This window comes from Spea bombifrons, chromosome 1 (assembly GCF_027358695.1).
Source record: "Spea bombifrons isolate aSpeBom1 chromosome 1, aSpeBom1.2.pri, whole genome shotgun sequence".
Classification (NCBI taxonomy): domain Eukaryota; kingdom Metazoa; phylum Chordata; class Amphibia; order Anura; family Pelobatidae; genus Spea; species Spea bombifrons.
In genome coordinates, this window is record NC_071087.1 from 131,655,189 (window position 1) to 131,682,185 (window position 26,997).

The 26,997-nt window shown below is 37.7% G+C and overlaps 1 protein-coding gene across 1 annotated transcript in view; it reads right to left on the minus strand.

The window, feature by feature from the left end:
* Window positions 1-571: 571 nt before the first annotated feature.
* The window catches only part of SNX24 (sorting nexin 24), a 53,719-nt gene continuing 27,293 nt past the window's right edge, over window positions 572-26,997 (minus strand). Inside the window, exons 3-7 of the mRNA XM_053473982.1 lie at window positions 25,064-25,168; window positions 7,116-7,210; window positions 6,216-6,248; window positions 5,124-5,188; window positions 572-1,039 (exon numbers count right to left, since the gene is read on the minus strand). Coding sequence (XP_053329957.1) covers window positions 969-1,039; window positions 5,124-5,188; window positions 6,216-6,248; window positions 7,116-7,210; window positions 25,064-25,168 — 369 coding nt within the window. The 3' untranslated portion in view covers window positions 572-968. The remainder of the gene's footprint in view (window positions 1,040-5,123; window positions 5,189-6,215; window positions 6,249-7,115; window positions 7,211-25,063; window positions 25,169-26,997) is intronic.

The following is a 26,997-nucleotide window of genomic DNA, read 5'->3' on the forward strand; positions in this document are numbered from 1 at the left end:
TCTTAGAATGATCTTCTTTAGCCTTCTGATAGATTCTGATACATTGTTTTTAAAACTTTCTTGAAACCGCATACACCACAAATACTATGTTTTTAATCCCTTTATTGCTAATTAGAAAAGCTATATAATCACTTGTAAACCTTATGAATTTATTCCCAATATAAATAGCAGCACATTCAGTCAAAAATTTCTGTTACATTATTGCGAGTAGGCATAAGTGACATTTGATAGCAATGTATTAAAGGCTCTTTATGCAAATATTTACTATATAAAACGCACGCCTGACATTTCTTCCTGCCCGACTATGGAGAACGCCCATGGGCAATGAACAACCGATTCGTAGACCTATAATTAGTGTACCTGTAATAACAGGTTACAGGTATGAGCACAATGGTAGTTCTATACTGTTATGTATCAAAGCCCACCTGTTCCTAATTGCTGGCGATATGGAAAACCAAAGACAATATTGTCAGGGTAAAACAATTATTGAAGAAAAGGCTTTAGAAGGCAATCATGACGTCTAAACCTCAACATTATAGAAAGTTCAGAAAAGCAATTTAATCTACATGGCTGTACCATGTCTGAAGTGCACATAATATGGTTATTCAACAGAAAAGGCGGTCCTCAGCTGTTAGCGTTCTGGTATACAAAAGGTTAAACTTACAAAATCGCCATAAATCCATAGACTACATTAGAATTCCTGTTGTATATATGTGTGCGAGATGAATCGGGTCTCGTAAACCACGTGTAACAAAAAATAAGATACTGGTTGGCACAATATCACTACAATATGTTTTTTTTCTTCCAACATTCCCTTTTTTCATGGTTAGAATCCATACGAAAATGTAATTCCTTCACACAAGAAGGACTGGCAGCACAATGGTTAAACAATATTAAAAAAGTGGCTCCGTTCTCCGATGGCATCAGAGTAATCTGTACTGATATAAACTGGCAGGTGCACCACATCTCTAGCTGGTCTGCAGATGGGGGTAAAATAGCCCATGTAGAACGCCTTCGATCACCACGTTGGCAGCGTTATCTGTATGGAAGAAGGAATAGATCCGCCAATTAAGACATGACATCAGCTAGTCTGCAAAGCACATGGTTTCAAATTTCAGGGATGTGAAGGGAGGATAAAAAAAACTGGGGGGGTCCCCAAATGCAGCTCAAGAAACTAAAAATGATATATCAGACATGTACATTAACACAACCGTAGTTGTTACTTAGTGAATCAACTGTATTCTAGCATTATGTCAAATACTGTATGCGGCAGGTTTATTTAATTTACATTTTCTGATTGTGATTTTTTTTTTTAAATGAAAGATTACATTTTGACAGATGGTAATCCCCATTATTGTTGTTACGCGCTACTTGTTATGTCCTCTTTACGGATTGTACAGTGCTGTGGAATATGATGGCGCTATATTCTTATAGCAATGATTATACAAATGATTTGATAGAAACATTTGAATACTTGAAGGGATTTAACAAAGCACAAGAGGAAAGTGTATTTCAAAGGAAAATAAATCTTAATCTGTCTAGTCTGCCCATTTTTCCCGATGACCTTGGGATAGGCCAAGGTCATCGGGAAAAATGGGCAGACTAGACAGACTGAATGGTTCTTATCTGTGGTGAAATTCTTTGTTATCTTTTAAACTAAATTTTTGTTGAAAAATACATATTACCAAACTTCAAATCACTGCACCATACATATTGAGTTTGACTGGAAAAGCTAAAGATATCTCTGGAAACATGAATTCATCAAGTATTGGTTCATATTTGATAGAGGCTACACCTTATAGTTTTATACTGTTGGCACTTTACCAACAAAAGTTTCCAAGGGTGTTTAAGTTAAAGCAGTTATGGTAGTCTCAAGGAGCCCTACAACTTTCTTTTTAGTAATGGTTAAAATTATGATGCCTATGACTTGCTGCCATTGTTGGGCGCAAAACACGTAAGGATTTCACCTGCCGAGTGTTTCGTCCCCCACTGAGGTTGGATGAATGAGGTAAATAAATTCAGCATATCACATGCATTACCGCGTCTAACATTTATTTTCTTTGATGATGCGGAACGGAATCCTATTTATGTTATTGGACTATTGTTGACGGCAGAAGCACCGAATGTCCATGCAACGTAAGAGTACACGAGGATATGTGTTATAGATCCAGGTGGGATGTTTCTTGCAATGAATTTTAAATTATGTTCTCAATAGAGACCATGAAGCACCATTCCTTCTATCTCAGCACGTCTTTCATTTCCCCTTCTTCCATTTCAGTTCCCTCATGGCCCTGTGGCAGACAGGGTAGTTTTTGGGGAGTAACAAAAAAACCCATGCTAGACTCTAAAGGAATGCATTGGGCCCTGGGCAGCTGTGACTCTTTGCCTTAAGGATGGCTCTGAATAAAATGTAATATGGGAAAAAAAACTCCCAGAGAACTATAAGAATGGGATCCCAGGCCGTACTGCTATAAAAAATGTGATGTTTCAGCCAAATGGGAGGTGTGGCCCTTATAAAACATCTGTTTCTCTGACGTCTTCACATTTTGGAAGCTCTTGAAGACATCAATGTAATCTTTTGTTTCCCTACTCACTGCATATTCTCTTAGTTCACGTTCCTGTGCAACTACAATAGTTTGCTCATAGAACAAACTAATGCTACTGGCTTGGACTCCAGATAGAACCAAACTTTGTGCCCATCGAAATGACGTTTAACCAGCCACACAAATTCCCAAATAATACAGTATAAGCATTTCTTTTATTTTTACCAATTTAAATGATTTTAGTGTTGATACAAAATGATAATTTGAAATATTTACTTAAAATATATTTAAGAGAATAGTTTTAAACAGGTTACAACTAAAACATATATTGGAATTTATAACATCATATGGTAAGGGAGCGATATATGTCCCTGGACTATTTCATATATTGCATGATAGTATATATATTTGTAATCCAAAGATTTCTTGATTACAAATTTACTGATATGGGTCTCTAATGTGCCTGTATATATTTTGGTTAACTAGTGTATCTCATGGTAGCTTAGTGGTCAGTCTGGGTAAAAAGTACCTTCTGTAATATTAATGGGTTTCAAACATGAACAGCCATGTTTTTAGAGCCATTTTCCAACATTTCACCAAAGGTGTCTTACATTTATCCAAAAATCTTGCTTATCTAAGTTTGTGTTGGTCTTGGGTTTTAGCAGCTTTGTGGCAGCCAAACAGTGTATTTAATGATGTGACTGATGCTAATGATTACAGTTATGGAAAAATGCACTAAGCATTGTACTTTTTTTTGCAGAACAAAATGTTCCAGGATCACATCCAGTGGCCACAGTGTAAATCATATACAATTTGTTTTTCCTCTACTGCGAGAAAAAGCTATGAGGAGTTTGGATGGACAAGAACCACATCCTTACTTAATTAATAGACTTCTTATACTGTAAGTCATATTTTGTTGCTGAGCTGCAGCTCCAACTCTTTAATATTACTGTGCAGTGCAAAAGGCTTACCAGTAGCTCTTGGTAGAAGTAAACATTAATAGAAGTGTGTTTACGGGGACAGACCCAAGAATTGGGACCGCTGGTATCTTTGGAAATCAGCTAGGATGCATAAGAATAAGAGGTGGAGCAGCCCAAGACTGGCTATCTAGCACACCAGGCATAAAGAAGTAGTGTGCGTAGGACTTAAACACTGGGGCCGTCTCTTGATCGCCAGTCTAACCCTGGAGGAAACAAGGTATTCTGTTGCTGGAATACCCTCAGAAGCCACAATGCTGGCCATATATTGTGGGTGGACTCCCTCATGACATTAGGCTACCTGCAACATGTTTTGTCACAATATCTGTTAAAAAGTAAAATATCAAATCAAAATCATTTCATTTTTTCATGACAGCTAAGCCTGCCATATTGATGTATCCCTGCTTAACTATGCTCCGCAGAGTATCCTAATGCCTTCTCCTTCCATGATCTGGTACAATAGCCTGTGACTAGCTTAGCGCACCGACATTTTTTCTTTTGCCTGTTTGCACATATTTGAGGTTGTTGGCTCCTCATCAGTCTTGTTGCAGCTTGCTGTCCAGGGGTTCATAGGGAGGAGGTTTAATTGCACCTCCCCCAACACATTAATAAGGTTTTGGTAGCAGTATAAACTGCTTTGTGTGCCCACTATGTAGGAGGTGAGAGTAGGTTCTCACCCTATTGAGAGTGTGCCTTGACGTGGCGGGTGAGCTTAATTATGCTTTGGCCAATTCATATAACCAAAACCTCTCATTTATATTATGTTTATATATTTGTTGCCAACTTTATTAGGGTAAGAAGCGCAGACAGTTTTTGGTTTTTGGTACAATAGCCTGTTTAGTAGGCTAGCGTACCAATAGCATGAATGGCAAGGTAATTCCGATCTCTACCACTAGGGGAGATTTAGCCAGGAACATGTAACACATGCCTAGAGTGCCCATAGATGTCTACACGATAGATCTAGGGGTCCTAAAAGCTTTACCTTCACACACATATAATATATATATATATATATATATATATATATATATATATATATATATATATATATATATATATATATATATATATATATATGCATAAACACTCACTGTCAAGAGAAAATTCTACTTCAATCATTTAAGAACAGGAAAGGTTATAAAAACTTTGCTCTTCTGTTGATATAACCTAACCTTTAAACACTCTCTGGTGGTGTGAAACTCAGCTGTGGCCACTGCTAATATGCATAAATGTAAATAGCCCAATTAGATTCCAAATTTACAAAGGGAAATATTACTGGCATACTTATACAGGACACCGAGTAATTGAAAGAAATGTTGTTCCGTTCTATTCCAGTAATATACGGAAATAGGAAACTTAACCTACAGTTTGCCAGCCTCTAAAGTGGTTAGTTTAAAGATAAATTTCATTTAAAAAATCTAATTTGATGGCCTAGGTGACCATTTAAAATTCAAGAGCTTGATTTTGACTCATCATGTGCTATAAGTAATAGTATTTTAGCTCAGATGTGTACATTTGGGAGACCAGTAAAAGCTGTAATGTGGTTTTTGTGGAACAGGGTCAGATGAGTAAACAGCGGTTAACAGATGACAGGTTTGATTACCGTTGGCTACAGGCAAGACATATGGATCCCTTAGGAAAAGCAGGACAGGTTGGTGAGACAGTTTGCTGAAAAAAAGGTCAAAGACACAAATGTTGGCATAAAAAGCAATAAATGATAAAAACAACTTTATTCTACCATAATTACACTGGTCAAACTGTGTTAAATACAAGGTTTTTTTTATCATTTGCCTCTTTCTCATTAAATGTACCCATATTTGTTTCGGGACAAATAGACTTTATAATTTAAAACAAATAGTATAAAAAACACTCCCAATTTTACAGAAATGTAATTTACCACAGTTAGTATAAACATAAAAAATACTAAAAATATATTTGTCAACTTGATTTAAAAATAAATATATTTTATTTTATATATATATATATATATATATATATATATAAACAAAATAAATAAATGTAAACTATATATATATATATATATATATATATATATATATATATATATATATAGTTTACATTTATTTATTTTGTTTGTTTGTTTTCTTCAAACCTGGGTCTGGGAGTCGATCACAGTGAGAACAAATGAAGTACAAAAGAGAGAGAAAGGCACTGTTTACATGCACTGCTTTTGTCATTTAACTATATCTGCGCATGTGATTCCCTGTAGCACAGATTACATGTATGGAAGTGCAGGGTTTCTGCTGTAGACTGCAATTGCAGCATTATGGGACCATTTTTTTTTCTACCAATGTTGTACCAGGTACGTCATTGCTCCTCTAGGTCCCAAAATGCCGCAATTGCAGTCCAAAGCAGATCCCCTGCACTTCCATACATGCAATTGCTGCTACAGCCAATTACATCCACGGATATAGCTAAGATTGGTCACAAAGGGGTTAAATAAGATGAAAATCTTTCAATGCTGTACAACAACATCTTAAATTAACCTTAGAAAACACTGAAGATATCCAACTAAGGCAGCTCTTTCATAATGCATGGTGAAGTCAAAGAATTAAACTGTTTATTCAACTGAAAAAAACACTGGGTTTAGTGAATACAACCCCAAAATAAAATACAAAAGAGCTACTTTCATTTTATCGCAACTAAAGTTGGAATGGGAAAAAATAAAATATACCTTGGTTCCTCTGAATCAATATCTTCAATGGATCTGTAACATACAATTTGCATTGTGAATTAATATTAAAAAAAATGACAGCTTTCACATGTACTGAATTAAAGGAGTAATTAGCCCTATTTTCATATGAAATGGATATTGACGTTTTCCGTGGGTTCCAGTGTATTGTACTGCATGTAATTCATTGCAGACATTCTTTAGTTATTGGAGACAATGAGACTTCTTTCTAACTTAACTCCTCCCAGCTGCCTCTAGTGAAAGTAAGGAGCATACCTCAATATGCTTTTAGCACATGCCTAGTAGAACTCCCATTCTGGTCACTCACCCATACACTACCTGAACATTGATGTTTTGCTAGAAAACATGCAATATGCTGTTGGTTCGGTGACAGAAATGAGAGCTTACATACTAATGTTTAAGCAGAGGCAACTGGGAGAGGAAGCAAAAGTCTCTTAACAATGGATGCTCCAGTTTGTGCAAAATGCATTGGAATTCATGAAAATGGCACTCTTAACTTCCAGTCTGTTGGTAGAAAATTGAACAAAAAGCCATTTATACCTAAGAATGGGTAAATCGACTAACAAAAGTCTATGAAGAACGGCTTAAAAATCCAACAGAAAATTTGGGAGAGGGTGTGTTTGTTATAGACCAACCTCATACGATATACAATTCTGCCAACCCAATTAGTTACTAGATATTTAATATGTTATTTACGATGGGATGGGGATGCCTATTAAGCACAGTAAAAAAAAAAAATTCTAGGTATGTATTTATATTACTAATCACCTCTTGACAAATTACTTAAAATATGAGTGGCTTTAACATGGAAGGCTCTTTTTATCCAAATAATGTTTTCTTAGCACTCTCTCCAGTGTTCTGCACATACCAGTTATGCCTTACCCACAACTTTCAGCCTTCGGCAGAGAAGGCAAATGGCGAACATTCAAGAAATCGAGAAAAATTTTGGGTAGTTCTTCATTTTCAACAATGATAGTCTGGAATGAGAAATGATAGCCCGTAAGACCTGTTATATTCTAATAAATTGTTACGACTACTCAGACCATACTTAATAATTTATAGAGCATTATTTAAATAAAGATAATCGGTTATGAAGATATTCACAGCACTACACTCGGACGTGGAAGAGGTTTGATCTATACACCAAGCTTGGCAAGATGCAAAAACAGGTCCCATTTTAATTCAATGCATTTCTTGTTCTTCGTCTTCTCTTCTTTCTTTGTCTGCATCTCTGCGGACATAACCGCCAGACGAGCTACCACCAATATGGCAGAGCTTCCCGGGAAGGTCCTCTCCACATTGGAGGGTGCGGGTAGAAGAGCTCTGCCGTTTTGACTTAAAATAACCTGTGTAAACTTCTGCTAAAATTGTGTACTTTCTACACGTATTGTGTGTTTGTGTATAATATAATAGTAAAATACGCTGGAATTTCAATAAAAAATGGGGGTGTTCTAAAACTTTTGACCAGTGGTGTGTGTGTGTATATATATATATATATATATATATATATATATATATACACACACACACACACACTACAGTCGAAAAGTTTTACATTTTTCCAGTTTTTATTGAAATTTACGCAGTACAAGTCCAGTGAAATTCCAAAATGGTAAGCAGTAAACAGCCAGAGGCAATAAAAAAAAAGTTTAGGTTATCAAAAAACTGAAAAACACCAGACTTAAACCGCATTAAGCTGCTTTGGTATGAACTGGACATAAGGGTGAAAGTAAAGAAAGCTACAAGTGCAACAGTACTGGGAAGAACTTTCAGAACAACATTTGATTTCCGTTGCGGAAAGAATGCCACAAGTGTGTGGTGTGTTCGGCTGTTCTACCTGCAAAAGGTGGCTACATGATGAATCAAAAATATATTTTGTTAAGGTAAATGATTTTATTATTTTTTTTTATGTCCAATTGTTTATTTGTTCTATGCTTTAATTTCAGAACACATTGAAACATTAAACTGCGTAAATTTCAATAAAAACTGGAAAAATGGTAGTGTTCTAAAACTTTTGACCGTTTAAATACACACACATTTACACAGTACTTATCGCATCCTCCTGCGGCTCCCTCACTGAGTGCCGATCGAACTGGGTCCCGTGGCAGTCATCCTCCCTTACTGCCACTGTGTGCAGAGAAGTGATGCCATTTCCGGACGTGCAACGTCAGTAAGGGAAGTGAAAGGTATGGACCAGTCAGAACGGCCGTTAATCCAGCCCTGCACATGCTCAGAACTGGGAACTTGGCATGTTTGACCTGGAGTCTCCGAGTAAAGCACTGCCTCCCAGGGGCTGTCTTCAATCTCCAGGTAGGGGAGTGACAGTCGGTTTGGCCCACCCCTTAAAAGTCAACTTTGATGTAGCCCCACCCTCTTACCACAGCCACACCCAGAGAAGAGAGGGAACTCTGAACAATCCATCTTGGAATGTTCTCAGGTCCATAAGGTTCACATGTAAGCTACACGTCCCATCTGACCGTAGATTTCTGCCAACTAATGTTAAGTGGCTACTCTATTAAAGAGTAAGGTGAACACCCTCCTCTGTGATTGTTTTCATTTTTTCTTTAAGAAGCAAAAAAAAAAAAATAATAACCTGTTCAGTTTCAAAGTCTGATGCTATTTCATTACTCAGCCTTGAAGGAATCCAATCCATCACTGCGCTGAGAAAAAGGAAATCTCCTGTGGGTTAGGAGACTTACTCTGGTTTTATTAATGCATGATTTAGGAAATGTTAACAATGTGAGTTGTTTGTTTTAACTTGACAGATCGGCTTACGATGCACTGACCACATCTATAGTATATTTGATAATGAGGAAAGACAGGTCATGGATGTAATGCGAAGCTATTCACAGCTACGCATTAGGGGATAGTTAAAGTTATAGTAAATGCTGTAGCAAACTTGCCAGACACTTCTTAAAGTATAACACAAGCACGTTCTTTTCAGAAAACTTGTATCGCAAACGCCTACGAAATGTAACCATCTGACGGCTTTCCATACGCGCCTTAAAACTGAGTTTAAAAGCAAACCTTAACATACTTCGTACAATAACTGACTTTTAAATTACCCAGATGTACAATGTCACAACACAGGCAAATAACAAGTCCAGTCTGAACTTGAAGGCTTGTAGACACCAATGCTGACTTATTGACCCCGAATTTCAGGTTTTTGCCCCAATCACAGGATGAAGGGGCAGATTCTCAGGCTCGCACATTCTGGAGTTGATTCCTTCATAGTCTACACTGCTGCAATGAGATCTAAGACTCACAATTAGTTATTTTACCACCAGTGCGTTATGGTTGATATCCCTGCTTGAATTGCAGGTGACTCAATTAAGTACAACTTTAAATAATTACAAATCAAGGTTTCAATGAGGATCGGTAGTTGAGCTATTTTCGATGAGTCACTACTTAACAGGTTATTCAAGGGTTAAGAGTCAAGAGTCTCCGGATCAGCTCATTTAGAAAGTCCTCAGGTATTATAATGCTTCACTGCCACGGCACATATACTGCAAAGATAAGACACTATATGCTCTAATGAATTAATTCACGCATGGATGTGAATTAAACCATTTTATAAAATGTCAGAGAAGTAGTATATTTGAGAAATGATTGATAAATATTTACCTATTTAATAAATACATTTTGAAAGAATCACTGGTTGCAGTTAAATAATCCAATGGGAAAGTCGCTTTAGCTAACCATCAGGGCCGGCCCTACCATGGAGCACAGTGGGGCAATTGCTCCAGGCAGCACTTTTGAAGGGGCGGCACTTTGCCGCCCCAAGCCATTTTTTTTTTAAAGCGGAAAAGAGAGAGGGCGCCAAGTGGTTTTCGATTTCCAAGTTGTCAGTACCCGCTCGGCGCCCCTCTCTCTCCTCTTCGAGCCCTCTAGCTCGGTGCCGGCTTGTAATGCTGAGCGCCGGAAGATGACATCATTTCCGGCGCTCAGCATTACAAGCCGGCACCGAGACCGAGCAGGGACACTCGCCGCAGGACTGCTGAAAGGTAAGTACAAAGGGGGGGTAGGGTAGATAATAGGGAGGGATGGAGAGTAAGGGTAGATAATAGGGAGGGAGAGGAAGGGTAGATAATGGGGGGGGCAGCATTTTAAACTTCACCCCAGACAGCATTATGTCTTGGGCTTGCCCTGCTACCCATGAATACTTAAAATAAAAGTATAGCATATTAATACTGTGTGTGCTATACTATTACCATATATATATATATATATATATATATACATATTTACATAATAAATTATATAAAATAAAGAGTGGGCTGTGGGGTCAATGGACTCAGGCTTTATCATCAAATAGACAAATATAGTGGATATTAGGTTTTTATATTGATCCCATATATGCCCCCTTCTAGTGTAAAATGCATAAAAGTGAGAATATCCCTCCACTTACCTGTATTGATTAATGTACAATGTTGATGCATATAAGTTAAACCGTTTCCCAGAATCAGATTCCAAAGTAAGAGAAAAGATTTAATGACCCGTGTTTACAGTTGCCGAAAACATCCACTGTTATAGTCATATTCTAAAATGCCACCATGCCACACATTTTTTCTCCTTGCCTAATCATTTCTCGCAAAACTGCGTTCCCAGTGGACACCATTGATTGGCTCAACATGTTCCAATTTTGACAACAGAAGCACTTAATTGTCAGGTATCTCTTCTTCTTCAGTGGCTGAAATACAGTCACAAAATAACAGAGGGACTTGTTCGGCTTTAACCTTAGCTAGATGCCATCACGCTGTGGAAAACCGTGTTAAAATATCACAGGATCATGCTGTTCTGTAAAAAGAAGACATGTAAAGAGCGTAATGATTTCCCTGGAGTTTGCTTTTTAGAAAATTGTCACCAGAGCCAGCAGAAACCGTGACACATCTTCAAAAGGGATGCCGAGAAATCGAACAAAAAGCATTCTAGTTAGGGCCAAACCTACTCATCAGCCAATTATAACTGTAACAAAGTATCTTCTTGAAAACTTCAACAAGACCGCTTTGGCTAACCTTTAGAGATTTGTGAACAAGGTTTCCACGGAGCATGGAGATATGTATCATCAAGAATGAAACGCCTCTTCCCACTTAGCCCATAGAAAGTCATTCATAAAGTGCCCCTAAGAAACTGGGCAAATTATAAGAAAAGGGCATTGAAAGTGTCTAGCTGCTGTCTGTTTGCCCGTGAAGATAAAACTGTATAAAAGTGATTGTTCCACCTGGACTGGGATGGTGATGATCCCCAGGCACTCTTAGAAGATTGTAATTTGTTATTGTGCACATAGAAAAAAACAACAATGTTTGTATTTGTTTTAACAAGGTGATTTAGCATTACAGCTGCTGCTATTTTCTTACACTGGGTAAACCGAGCTTTAGAAATCTTTAGGGCAACATTATTACTTTATTAAAGATTGATTTATACAGGTCGGTCATATTCTGCAGCGCTGAAAATAAGCCAGACTTATAGTGTATGAAACAGCTTAAGACAAAAAAGAAAACAAACAATCAAGTGTGTATATATATATATATATATATATATATATATATATATATACATATATATATATATATATAAAATTTCCCCTGCCTTTTATATACTCCTCCTACTGGTAACACCATAGCACCACCTTACACTACTGCCCAGGGCCATATGTAGAGTATTTGGCAACCCAAGTGGATCCACCTGCCCCTTTCCCCTCCTGGTAACCCACATATGCACTCACACACAATTTTATACACAATCTCACATTTGCATGGACACACTCATGCCAAAACACATGCACATATCCACTAACACACACCTTTGGGATGAACTAGAAGAGATTGTGAGCCAGGCCTCCTCCTCCAACATCAGTGCCTGACCTCATAAATTCTCTACTGGATGAATGGGCAAAAAATTCACAGTCTTGTGGAAAGCCTTCCCAGAAGAGTGGAAGCTGATATAGCTTCAAAGGGGGGGACCTATGTTAATATCTATGTATTTAGAATGCAATGTCATAATAGTCCATGTTGGTGTAATGGTCAGGTGTCCCAATACTTTTGTCCATATAGCAAACACATCCATGCTCACATATTTACACATACACACTCATACTCATACACACATGCATGCTCACACATAAACACTTATACACTCTAAATCTAACATACATACAGTAATACATGAATACTCCTTCCCTTACCCTCTTACCACAACCACAGGTTTCCCTCTGGCTATGAGAAGCCTTGCATTTAACTGCAGAGTCACATAGCCTCACGTTACATGACTGCTGTATTCCTGTCTTCCTGGTCTTGTCCACAAATAAAAACAGTTTTGGACCCGCCCAGGGACAGCCTGCCCCTGTGTGCCCCTTGATGATTGGCACCTGGGGCGGACCATCCCCCAGTTCCCCCCTATGTGCGCCCCACTCTGAACACTGAAAATCTGGCATTTTACAGTTCAACTTAATCACACACAAGCACCACAGTGGATATAAGTGAAGGGATTTAGAATATCATGCTGCCTGCCCAGTAATGTGGATGGAAACTGGGCATGATGCCACACAAGCCCAAGTGTATGAGTATGCATAGACTATGTATAGTTGGTATGTTGCAGGCCTGTTTAAAGCCCCTGCCAGCAACACATTGTCTACGGTTTTTGGATTCTACGCAATGGAAATGAGACAGTCTTGGATCTTGCACCACCTGGTAAAAACACCATTTGAGGTTTGAACAAGTTTGACCTTAGAAAGTGTCATCTTGGAATCAGGTTCACTTCCTTCATGCCACTGGATTGGGCAAATCTGCAATGCAATGCTCTGTCAACTATATGTGCACCTTTTCTCTATACAAGATGAATTGACTAATATATATGGAAACATAAAATGAGTAACAAAAATTTGTTGTTGGTAATTACATATTATATACCTAGCAATGATAATTTATGCAGACATTTACACGAGATGGGTTAAGGCAACTGCTATATAGTTGTAATACTTTTCATGGTTTTTACAACCACGGTCAAGTTTATTTTATTAAGGGTGAAAAAAAATAAAAAACATAAAATAATCCCAATGTGCATTTTATGCTTCTTATAAAAAAAGTCTAGATAACAGCCTCTGAATGCTTCTGGGATCTCAATTACTTTCTATTGTTCGGAAACAACATTCATTTTTTTAAATGCTTATAAAATATGTAGAAAAAGTCTGGGATCTGGAACAGTTGGTTGTCTTAAGTCGTAGATATTTACATCTATTTCTGCCCTTTCGAAAAGTGGCAATTTGTCACCATTACGGCACTTTCTCTCCAGCCGCCCCTCCATCCCCCTTTCTGTTAAATGGATAGCTCTCCACAATGCACTTTTCACTTTAAATGAGCACTGCTTGGAGTTCTTAGTATGATTGATCTCTTTCTTTAGTTCCCCCTGAATGCTGTTAACAGGGCTAGTCTCTGATAAAGGCTAACTGCTATGAATTGTTGGCCCTTGCAGTCTCTCTTTTCCAAACACCACGGGGATCACTTAAAGATCACAATTGTGGCGTAAAGCAGCTGTTGGCTGCAAAATGAGGCTTAAAATGCAGTGTGCTTTTTCAGCCACTTCTGTGAAGCACAGTTCTGGTACACATTTGTATCTATAATAAGTACAAAATAGTCCTCTTTAATGATTACATTTCTCATTCATGAACTCTTACCTGATGTCCGTGGCCTACAGAATCATGTTCTTTCTGATATACATGTCAAGAATGTTCCGCTACTGTTTATCAAAGACCATTTGAATACAGATATTTCCAATAAACTATACCTGGGACCCATTGTCCCAAGGTTTGTGTAGTTCTACAATGCATTGTGAAGATTCTTTGTAAATATTTCTAATTACGCTGTTTTAACACGCACAACAAGCCACCACCTCATAAAACGCTGCTGACATTACTTTTAAAAAATAAAAACAAATGAATTGTTTGTATTAAGGAACGATCAAATTTGGAATGAATAAGTAAAAAAGGATAAATGCAAAATCTCAGGCATTAACTATGACATGTTCCTCTTTTGGAGAAGCAGTCCCTCTCTACCCTATGCTCCTTTTTCTGGTAGATACATCATAGAGCTAAGGGACAATAAAATGCACAAAACTGTGGGGATAATATGCAGGAGGTATAACATAAGGAGCTGAACTGGGATATAAGGCAGCATAATTTGGTTAGTACCAAAAAGTTGGGTAGGTAGCCACCCAAAAGCAAACTAAATTGTAAGGGTGAAATATAGAAGTTAGTAAAAGCTGGATAGCATGACCATTAAAGGTTCATGGAGGTCTGTCTACAAATGTGAAGATTATGCATTGCTCGAGAAGTCAGGAATTAGGTTGTGATAAAAGGATGCAGTAGAGTTAATGAGAAGATTATTTCCAGGTTGCCATCATATTATGGTGCTGATGAATGTCCCTCAGCTTTCATTCAGTACATCTACTTATTCTACATTAATAACAACATGCGGTGTCTATTGTCTTTATTCATACAGCACTTGCAGATTCCATAGAAATGTGCACAGATATTATACATAAGGAAATGGTCATCTTTTCAGATTTAGCACAAAAATGATTTGTTGAAATGACCTATAGATTGTGTTTTTGTTTGTCAAACAGTGTCATTGTTTTGGAGTTTAAATGCTCATCTCATGGAAGATGAGATCGATGGCAGCCGGCAGCAGAGCCAATTTATTGTCCTAAAGTGCTCTCCGTTTCCTCACACTACAAAAGGCTGCCTTGACCAAGCAACAATCACCAACTTATAACCATAAGGTAGAGATAAAACAATGTGGATGAATAACCATGGAGTGGCCAAGACAAGGACGTTAAGATGTTTTTCCTCATGGTAACCATATTTAGTGGATTTTTAATAGGCATTTATTGTTTATTAAAATATGAAATCATTACACCGCAGATCTTATAAACTAAATATAATACATGTTGGAACGGTAGATCACCTTCACTAGCAACTAAAACATTCTAGTTTCAGGATAACCTCACGTTATACTGGCACAGTCCCTCATATTGGGTTTGCAAAGTTTATATGGAGAAAACAGCTGGAATAGGTACAAGTGACTGATGCCTATGGGGACTTTACTGAAACGCCTCCCACAAAGCATATTACTGCCCACCCGTGAAATAAAGAATGACTTAAAAAAGTGTTTTTGGTGCCCATTTGGGATATTGATCCATTAGTCTGTATCTTGCACTTACACAAAGACACCTGAGGTCTTGGCTAGCATATCCCTCAGTCCCCATCCTCTATACTTGTTACAGGGTTGACAGCAATGCACCTCCCCTGGGCAACCTTCACACTTGGGATAGACTTGAGTCGGTAAAACCAAATGATTGATCTATTTGAATTTGAACGCAAGAACAAGAATAATGGAATAATGAAAGTGACTTAAATACTCCATACGGCAACACATTATAAGTAAAACCATTTGTACAACATGGTACATAAAATAACACAATACTAACTAAACATCTAAGATTCAATTGAAAAGACCATGACTTAGAAACATTTTCAGTTCTGCAGCTAAAAGTAACATCTGATTTGATGTTAAGAAAAAATATGTTTTCCTAGGCGTGTGTCTTAAAGAAAGCTTGCCAATACGACAACAAAAGTCTGTCATTAAGGAATCACAGTCAAAGGTCACAGAGAATGTAAATGACTTGTGAAGAAACAAAGTCATCTTCATCTAACATTTCCTTCTTATTGTGCTTCCTTAAAATGAGACCCCTCCAAAAAGGACGAGCACGCTTAAACACTCTGTAAGACGGGGGACAATCAATAGTAGCTGAATGCCATCTGCTTCGGCCAGCGAAACAGCACCAAAAGTGTAAGCCATGCATCTTCTTTTATTGAAAGGTTATTTTTATGCAAGTAAACAATTCATCGTCTCTTTGCACGCCTGATGCTCATTTACCACTTCCGATCAATAAAATATGCAAAACAACAAAAAAAAATTGAATCCTAAGAGTAGTTGTGATGCCAGGGTGAGAGGTAATCAATAGGAAGCCTGTTCAATAGGGCAGCCGGTGGGGTTACTTGTAAGAAACCATGATTCCCTGAGTCTCTTTTGACAATCCCTGTGAAGCATCATACTTTTCGAAAGTAACAAACTCAACCTCCCTTCAAAAGAAGCATAGTTTGTGTTGAAGACATTTGTACGGGTCGATCTTTCTCCAAAAGGCAGCATTGAGACACTCAAGACCACGATCCTCTTGTTTTCGCAATGTCTATTTCTGGAATTTTAATATTGGATTGACACTACAGTATATTAGCACAACACAAGATTCTTCTACAGGGAATTGGCACTAGTTTAGCTAGTAAATCCGATATGATTTTCTGCCCGTCATACAGGCATTTCAGTCCTGCCAGAACATGTACGTTGCTTCCAGTACAGGGACAGACAATGATGAATTGTTCTGCACCACAAAGATTCCGTTATTGAACTTACATTTATTTTAACTGAATTCTCTTCCTTTTTAAGCGTCACTTAACATTATTCTTTAGTGATTTGAGCCTGCTTGGATATCTTTCCTATAGTTTTTCTCACACATAGCTACAAATTACAAGTCAAAAAGCTACAAATTCTTTTACTGAAATAATAACTAATAGCATTGTTATCCAAATGAGAGCTGTATTTTGCCACAAACACGTTATAGACAAATTATAGCCATGATGAAGCTACAGTAATATTATTTCTAAGCAACCTTAATCCAACACAGACCTTAATTACAGCTCCCATCTGGCCTTGTTGTGATGTTCTGTAGCCTGAATATGACATCGTATGCAGGGTAGGTGCCCCTTGCCCTACCTATAGCCATGCCCCCCCAGTGAAGTTGCCCTGGTTTGGGCACCTGAAAGGTTGGCACTAAAGATCTCAGACACCTAAAGAGCAAGCTTCCAGGTTTTTATATGGCAACCAAGTGTGTATATATATATATATATATATATATATATATATATATATATATATATATATTAAAATTCATTTAGATTTGCTCTTTGGAATGATCCAAGCTTTGGCCAAGTACTAACAGTATCTATGAGTCTCGGAGCCAGCGGGCTGCACGAGTATAATTTAAACACAGAAATTTCCACTGTATGCACTGCTAACCACACTGAACCTGTTACTGCTCTAAAGGGAATTGTCCGCCTCTTATTAGATTTTCTGCAGCATGGCCATAAGTGATAAATGTACTGTTGTACTCACTATCAAGTTAATCAATGCTGCCAAAGTTTTGTTGACCTAACTGTAATCCATAAAATGAGTGACATTTTCCCTATTAAGATGACATCTTTGCCCCTGCGCAAGATGGGTGCATTTTTTTTCAAATACAGTATAAATGATCTTGATCGTCCCTATGCTTCAGGTTATCTAGAAAGGCAAAAATCACAAGTTCCATAACTAATATGATTTTCATATAATTACTCTGGGTTACAATAAAATAGTAATAATAAAACAATAGTAAAGATAGTCAAAAAGAAGAACAAAGAGGTGGAGCAGAGAAAACATAGTAAACAGGCGGACAACGTAAGAGACATACGTAGGAAGAGACTTCCCAAAGTGGTAAGAGACAACACAAAGTGTGCCCTGGACATCGTAGATTGAGAGAGATATGTGGACAGATTTATTATATGCACCTATATAGCAATACAACTTTGCCAGCCTCCCTTTCTTATATCTATAGATCAATCTTGTGACGGGAATATCAAAAAGGAATAGATGCCACCAGGAGGTACAAGAAATGGAGGGAATTTATATGGAAATGTGCAAGGAGGAAAAATGGCTGGGACTATTTGCCATATGCTCCTATAGGTGTTTTTACATGCTACAAGCCATTGCTGTGGAAGGAAATAATAAAATAGTGCTTGCAAGAGGCCCTCTCTATCCCAAACAGCCATCCTGCTCTCGCAGGCAATTACTGACATATGAAATATGAATCGCCATTGATTTTTCCTTCAGGGGTCACAACGCTCCCTGTTTTACGCACTCGAGGCATTTATTTTGGCGTCCAAACCTGACACATTTTCACAAAATGAACTTTTTAATGTAGCCCATGCATTGTCAAAAAGATTCTTCATTTTTTACTTCTTGACATCTGGTCCTTACACAATTCCGCAGGGAGAGGATTCACACAAAAAAAAAAACTTCGCTAATGCAATTACTGAGGAGACAGCTCAATTCACCAGGATCTGGCCAAGTCTGCTACAGTATCTCACAAAAGTGAGTACAAATATTTTATTATAAGTTTCCATGTGACAACACTGAAGAAATGACACTCTGCTACAATGTACAGTAGTGAGTGTACAGCCTGTATAACAGTGAAAATTTGCTGTCCCCTCAAAATAATTCAACACACAGCCATTAATGTCTAAACCTTGGCAACAAAAGAACCCTTACCCCAGGTAGAGCTGTGGCAACTCATTCACATCTCAAATACTCTAAACCCCAAAAATCCCATTTTTGTGTGAATAAAGACATATCAAATCCTACGGATATATAAAGTTATTGTGGTAGCAAACATTTTCCCATGATAATATATATTTAAAGAAAGTGTGGAATAAAAAAACACTTTGTAACAATTGCGTGGTTTATAGTGAATATCCCCATTATATATATAAATATATATCTATATCTATCTATCTATCTATATATATATATATATATATATATATATATATATATATATATCATATATATTATTTAATGTGTTTAGATTTACAATGGGAAGTGCTAGGAACAAAAATAACTGTTCTGTTCTACAAGAATACATACACGGAAACTGCTGTGACCTCGTAGTCACCTGCCAAAAAAAGCAGATCCAGACTAATGCTTTATAAAGTCAGGACAGTCATTAGGTGAGTGTGTTATAAAGTATTTTACTTGCATTCTACGCAACTGTCTAATCTCCAGTACTGTGAGATAAACCTGAACTCTACCGATGCTAAAAGCATGGTTGGAGGGGATTATGATTGGCCAAAGCAGCCCAAGGGGCTTTTGCATTGTAGAATGCAGAAGACTAAACTTCTGGCTTAGAATCATCCAATCCACGCAGGCGACAAACACAAGCATACTTAAGGACATAGTTTTGTTCACGAGGCTAGGGGAATATCAGCTAATATCTGGTTCTCTGGGTAAGCCTTTGATCTCCTGGTGGCCCTGACCACCCACAGACTCTGTACCAGCTACTTCCCATTGGCAGCCATTGGAGACATTGCGGGATCCTGGATTTGAAGTCTTGGTATGGTAGCAGCCCTATAGGAGTCAGTAAAGAGAGCATGCAAGTGGAGCAACGGATCTCCCTGCCATCCTAGTAATCCATAAGTGTCCTCAGTGCAGCTGCCAAGTAAGGTTAATGTGGGTATATACAGCTCCAGAGGGCCACCAGAGAGTGCCTCAGAGAGCATATGACTACCATTGTCAAAATACATTCTTCCCTTCAATGTTGTGTCGATTTCTTCCAGGTTAATTCCATCTTGAACTTGTTTGAGGCTAAATCTAAAACTAACGGCTTCCAATGAATCGGCTCCATTTTGATAGCTTATTTATCAGACCGGAAAGAACAGAATTAATGGTGGTTACTTTGACCATGTCCCGTAATTGGAAACAATGTTTAGTCTACATTGTGCTTTAGCAATTAAGAGCAATTTGTGAAACTGTTTTTTTTTTCTTCTTTTTACTATTGTCTTGTTGATTGGATTTCTCTAGGCACAGACAAAACAAATGGGGATACAACAAAACAGTATTAGTCTGAATAAAAACCCAACTGCCAAGTTACTTACTATGAGAAATGTGAACAATACCTATTAATTTCTCTGCCGTGATACATTTATTTCACCGCAGCATTCTGGAAACCCTGCAATATTTTCACAATACGCACCCTTCTGTCTTCGTTTTTATGCAATTATTCCCTTTTGAAAAATAAACCGAACCAAAACAGAAGAAGAAATTATTTTTCTTGATTAAGCAGGTGCATTTCTCCTGGGAGCGCACACAAAACAAACGATTAATCTTTCCTTATTTGTTCTCAGAAGAACGTACATGCCTCGTACACCAGAAAGCCGGCATTACCACTGGCAGCCAGTCTACAGCAATTAGGCTTGATCCCGAAACAAATGGACTGAAATCACAGGGCCTGGTCTGCTGAGATTTCTTCCTGGAGGGCAAGGTTACGATCTCCAAATTCCCAGCTGTGGAAATATGGGTAAAATTTCCCCCACTGTGCTTTGGTATAATTAACAAGGCCAGGGAATTAATATCAGCTAAGTAATTGGAGAGAGAATTAGCAAAAGAAATGTACATTAATCTTGCCTAGTTAAAGACCGTTAATAACAGCAGGCCGTGCAATCTTGCTTATTCCTAAACTTTTTATTAACCAGCAAAAGGTAAGAACAAGAATCCAATAAAGACCTCTGCGGCATTTCTTCGTTGTGGATTTCTTCAGCGTTAGGTACGCAAAGACAAAAGAAAACAGTATCAATTAAGAAAAACAGCTTTATAATCACCTCTTTTAGATGGTTTACACAGATGACCTTTAGAGAAATATTATAAGATGAGATATTACTTATACCCTTTCTATTGCAGACACAACACCTTGGACTTTATTTACTAAAATGAGAGCTGACAGGATAGAGTTGTGGTTTCAACTCTTACTTATACATTATAAAAAACCAAGGCTAGTGAATTTTGCGACAAGACGACTTCTCAGCCATTGAACTATGCATCATACAGGGCCAGTATGGCCCTTGCTTTGAAAAACTTGCCAGCGTTCACCCTTCAACACATCTAGTGAAGTGAGGGAGTTGAACTCTCCTAACGACTCTCCCTTTAGGGAATAAAGTGAAGACAAACTTAAAAGTGATTCAAGTATCAGTTTTTCTCCTAGAGTTCCAAATTCTACAAATCTGACTTTCAACATAATCCCAAAGTTTGTCAGTGAAGGAAATTCAAATTCTTAATTTGCAAACGTAACTTTACAATCTTATCTCAGTAATCAAAAGCTTTCATATAAGTGGTGTCATTGTGGGCAGTATTCGCAATAGATAAAATACAGAATTGTTGAATTGATTAAAAAATACATAATAATAATAAAAATAATAGTAACAAACACAGGTACCATAAAACAGTAACTATTCCCTGACAGTCACCCAACATTGTCTACAATTGACACATTTACAAAAAAGAAAAGAAATAAAATGTCTCCCTCTTCTAAACCATAAATGCGACATGGATAAGCTCAATCATTTTTATAAAAATTGGAATTTATAAAAGAATACTTTTACATATTGGTATCACGTTTACACATGACTTCTCTTTAAAGGTTGATATTTTACATGTTTCTAATAGCCACTGTTCCCTACAAAATACATTAAACCGGTTAAGGTAGGCCATGTTGCCATTTTGGGTTTATATGGTCAAGGTTGGTAAAGGCTCAAACCAAACACTCTACACCTATGGGTGCTAGAGACACAATGTTTGAGAGAAAACAAAAACGGTACAGAAAAACCTTTAAAAAAAAACCTGAAAAATGTAATTAAATCCATAGCTAGATTCTCTCCTTCACTTTTACTTAAAACTCAATTCAACTAGTCTGGGTGAACAGACGGGCCTTTAATAGCATCGAAAACATATGTTATTGCCATGGTAAGACAGAACGTGCTTTGAAAGGCTCTATCTAATCTAAACGCTAGGCAGTGGGTTTCTCCAAACAGCCAGAGACATGAATTTATCCCATAAACAGAACCCAACTGATATATACAATGATGGATTCAAGTTATTAACTGATCAAAAAGAGATGGATGGTCTTCTGCTTTTCTCAATCCACATCATCATCTTGATTCATTTAAAGATATGTGGTGCACTTAACAAACGCTGTTAAAGTTTCGATAGAATCAGTCGTATAATCTGAACCGCAGCACTGTGCTCAAAATCAATCAATACATTCACTTGTATAGGAAAAGGATTGTTAAGTACTTACAAGCAGGGCCATTAATATTATTTAACGCAACATTCAAAGTTTTAATAAGGACCGAGGAAGCCCTGTGATGTGTTGGTTTTTTTTTTTGCCTGGATCAGATACCGCTATATAGAAACGTTTCAGCTACAATGTATTTGCACTTCTGCGATGCGCTTTTAAATTCCATTAACACAGGAAAAAAAAAAGACTACGTGGGAAGACGCTACTCCAATTTAGTTTCTATTTTTCTATTTAAACAGCATTACAAAGAAAATCAATACACATAATTACTAGAAAAAGTGCATCAGGCAATTTTTCAGATTTATCAAAGGCGAGAACCGGAAGGATGATGTATTTTTTTGTAATCGAGTCTACACACCATTAAATTAGCTTACTTGTTCAAAGAAAAGGCTGTGTACTTAACGGTTTAATTACAGTTATAGACAGAGGTGGCGCTACTATACAAATAGATCATTTGGGGCTCTAAGGCGCTCTCTAATCTAACAGGGCCATTAGAGGATCTGGGAGGGGTCCAAGGTTCCTCTAAAACTAGAATGTATCTTAACAAAAAAAAACATCCATGATCAGAAGTACGGTGTTCATGAGTTTGTATAGTATTACCGGCATTATATTTGCCCCTATAGATGTTCCCTCTCAGTCTTTTTGCTTAGGGCCCTTAAAAACTGAGAGTAACCCCTGTTTAGAGCTAGCCTATAAGTTTTAAATGTTGTTCCATGACATATAATGGAAAGATGGAAAGATTCTTTAAAAAGAGAAGAAAAAATGTTACACATTTTTAACAGAGAGTTGAAATATTTTGTGGACAAGTACAAAATGCTTTGGGTTCCATTTTATTCAGGGGTTTTCTTCTTGACAAAAGCAAAATATTTAGGAGAAATTGAGGCCAGAACCTCTAGGAGCTTACGACAGAGGCTCAGCGGATAAACCGTACAGGCTTACATGTAGATTACATGTACGATCTGCTAAGGGAGGATGTGTTTGATAATATGGCCACCCTACAATGTTGGTTTACACTGAGATACAGTGCTGGGTTTTTTTTTTTGCATGAAAAGCAAAAACAAATGGCATATCAGAGAACTTAAGAGAGTTTTAATCGAGAAAGCAAAGAGTTTTAGAGCGCTCTAGACTCAACTCACCAACATCACTGTGCATTATTGAGGACAAACCCCAGTGAGACCACCTTGGATTCCCCTGCATAACCCTTACTTAAATCAGAGAGGTTTCTTGAAAGGAACTTCACTAACTGAACTACATTATGCAGGACCAGCTTAGTCCTACTTGTGAGAACAGTTTGCCAAAGATGGCCCTTCATAATATACAGAAGCAATGGGCACCAGGAAGGTTGGAGGATTTACTTAGAGACAGAATTTGTAATAAAATGGAAGAATAGAGTACAGAAACACAGAGGAAACAAGACAGAAAACTGTGTGAGGAGGAAGAGATATGTGTCAGGAATCAGTGGTCACATCTAAATATGGCTTTTTCTATGGCTTTTACTTTACCATATGTACATTGTACCAGATACCTTGTGAAGACACCAACTATATCTCTAGGGCAATTAAATGAATCCTGCGTAATTCTTACACTTAGGAATTCATGATGTATGATTTTGATGCAGACCATGGGTTACGGAACTAGTCACAGCAACGACACTTGGTCACTAAAATCCACTTTTAACAGGCTCCGTCTTAATGTGTGTCAGCCTACACACCTTCTCAACCTTCTGGTGAGATGAATCATACGGAATCATTTACACATTTTTTCTGGTAAAAAAACGTATTGTTTTCAAGTAGCCTGACAAGTAAATGTCTCTGAGCTACATGACTGTAATCGGTACCGAGCACACCACAATTATTCATGTTCTATGACAAGAACTTGATGTTCAAGGATAATGAAAAAAAGGATTCTCACGATTTTGGAGTTTAACCACAGCTCAGTCAATAAAAACATTACGCATCAGGGGATGTGATACTGCACTTGATGGTCCTATCGAATGGAAATTAAGTAAAGACTATCAACAATTTATGACATAGACAGGGAACCTCTCTCCTTCCAAATTATGTTGGCTACAAAAGCTGACCACAAAAGCTAATAATTCAACCTTTTCCTAATGCAGTTAATGATGATCACATTTACCAATCCTGAGAATCAACATATTGGTTTATGGGAACAGTATACAGAAATATATTTTGAAATTAATACTTATTAGTAAACACAAACAAAAAAAAAGTTTTAATTAAAGAGCTTTGTATACTTGGAGGGGACTGTGGCAAAGGGAATGGCTCAGACAGCAAGGACTATGGGAATGTTCCTGTCCTTCAATATGAAACTTTCACAGATCATGATTAGGAAGAGCACGTAAACCACCGTTATAGACCACAATCTTTGTGTTTAGTAAGTCATAAACCTTTAGTGCTTTAATTAACATGAATAACAGGGCTGTCATAAAAAAGTATTCTTAAGTATTAGCAAGACTACAAGACAGGAATGTTCTGTTCAATTTATTGGGATGCAATGATTGCTGAAAAATGTTAATATAGTTCAGTAAAATAAAGTAATGTTTTGCAAGCCCACAATAACCATGCAACACTCAACCATTTTGAATATAAGAAAGTAGCTCCTTGTTTCTAGCATGCAGTGAGCTTTTTCTCCAAGAATAGCTTGGATCGGCCCCGTATGAAGCATATTTAAATCAGTGACACTTCTTGAAAGTCACCTTACTAATTGAAACTTGTATAATATTGGGTCAGCACAGCCATTACGGCAGATACATTTTCCTGGGGTGGCCCTTTATAATGCATAGCAAATTTATGGAGTTGAAAACCATCTGTCTTTACCTGCAAGTAAGATTCCAGGCCCTGCCGTCTCTGTTCAAGTACCTTCGGGATCCAGTTTCGTACATGTTTTGAGGGAATCTCCGGCGTTTTTATACTTTTCTTCAACTGAAAATACATGAAAGTCATAAATTGTATATATTATTGTGTGTAGGCCTTTTTGAGCATTATAAGTGTATGACAGCGGTAGATGGCAGCTTCTTAACTCTAAAATAGGAAGAAAAGGAGTCTACATTATGTAGACAGTGTTGTCAAAGAGTTGGGGTGGATGGAGATGAGAGAAACTAGTGCTGTACCTCGATGAAACCCAGAGATAATAATGTGTAGCAAGGCACACAACTAGATCAACAAACCAAATCTTGAGATAGGTTTAAGATAGCAATTTACAATGATTCATGAGAGTTCACAATGCATTCTTTTGGCTGCAATCATATTGGTCCCAAACCGATGGAAAGCCAGGAAGTAGGATCTAACCAGGCTTCCAGCACTTTGCTCTGCAATGCAAAGGTTTTAGCATAGAAATGGCAGAATATGCGTTAAGGGGGTCATATAGCTGCCTTAACCTCTATAGAGGCCAGTGAAAGTGGGGTAAATATGGAAAAAACATCTTTGCAGCTGATGTTGCAGGCCTTCTTGCTGACGTCGGCGGGCGTTTCTACTGACATTGCAGGACACAGAGTTTTCTAGCCGTGATCCGGAGGAGCTGTGTTTCACCTGGAGTGTTCTCAGGTATGCCTATTACACAGGGCAAAGGGGACATTTGCCCAGGGCATACACATCATCTGGGGTCCATCAACAGCTGCGCCTTTCCCCACTAACTGTCTTTCAATGATCTGGCTGACCCCTGCATCTCCTGGTGTGACTGAAGGCAGAGAAACTGCAGGAAACATTAGGTAAAACTAAGCAGGATAGATTCTATCTTTCCCTACATCAAGTGTTCCATGAACATGTAATGTTTGAACATGAGACGAAAGAGTTTCCTGTGCCAGGCTCTCTCATGGGCATGAGAGAGACTATCTGCTTTTTGTTTAAATACAAATGAATGATGGTAGTATATGCAAATGAATGAATGGTAGTATATGAATGCAAATGAATGATGGTAGTATACTTTTAATACTGTTAATATACTTGATACATTCCTGATTTGATTATTGTTGGTTTTGTTTGAAAACAACCAGTATGATTCCAAATAAATATATGGTATGCGTATATTCATACATTCATGCTGATGTAAGGATGTGTTAAATGAGTTGGTAAACATGTGCATGTGTGCGGGGGGGGGGGGGCGGGATAGCCAGAAACTCCAAGATTGGCCCTGTTTATGGGACAATACTACCCTACTCTTTGTGTAAATAGTAGATGATCTTGGACGCTTGGTAGTTCTAAAAACAGTTTAGTAACGATTACCGAGCCTAAAAATGTGAAATGTTGCAAACTGATCAAGTCAAGGAGTCTGCTGTCCAATATCTGAACCATAACACTTTTTGTGCACTATGACATTTTCACTGATGATATACAATGGTTCAAAAGGTCATTTCCTAAATGGAACTGTGGAACATAATACCTAATCATTTCTTTTATACACTTTCTAGCCTATCCATCTTAGTAAGGGACCACTGGCCAACTGGACTTTGCTTCACGATAAGGGGCAACAGAACATGTCGTTTTCATCTTTGTTATTGTCGTCAAGGCAAAAAATACAATTTCACGTCTCCTCACTTTATAAATATGTCAAGCTTTCAAGAGGCCATCATCGCAGCTGCTATAGTCAATGACAGAATATGTGGGTGAGTGATAAATTGCCTTAGATGGAGAGACACAAACCTAGAACAATACAGGTGCCCTGCAGGACCAGCCAGCAACATGATAAATACTCCTTAGTTGTGTCTTCAGCCCGTGATAAACAATCATGTCTATGCTTTGCAGTCTCTCTTTCT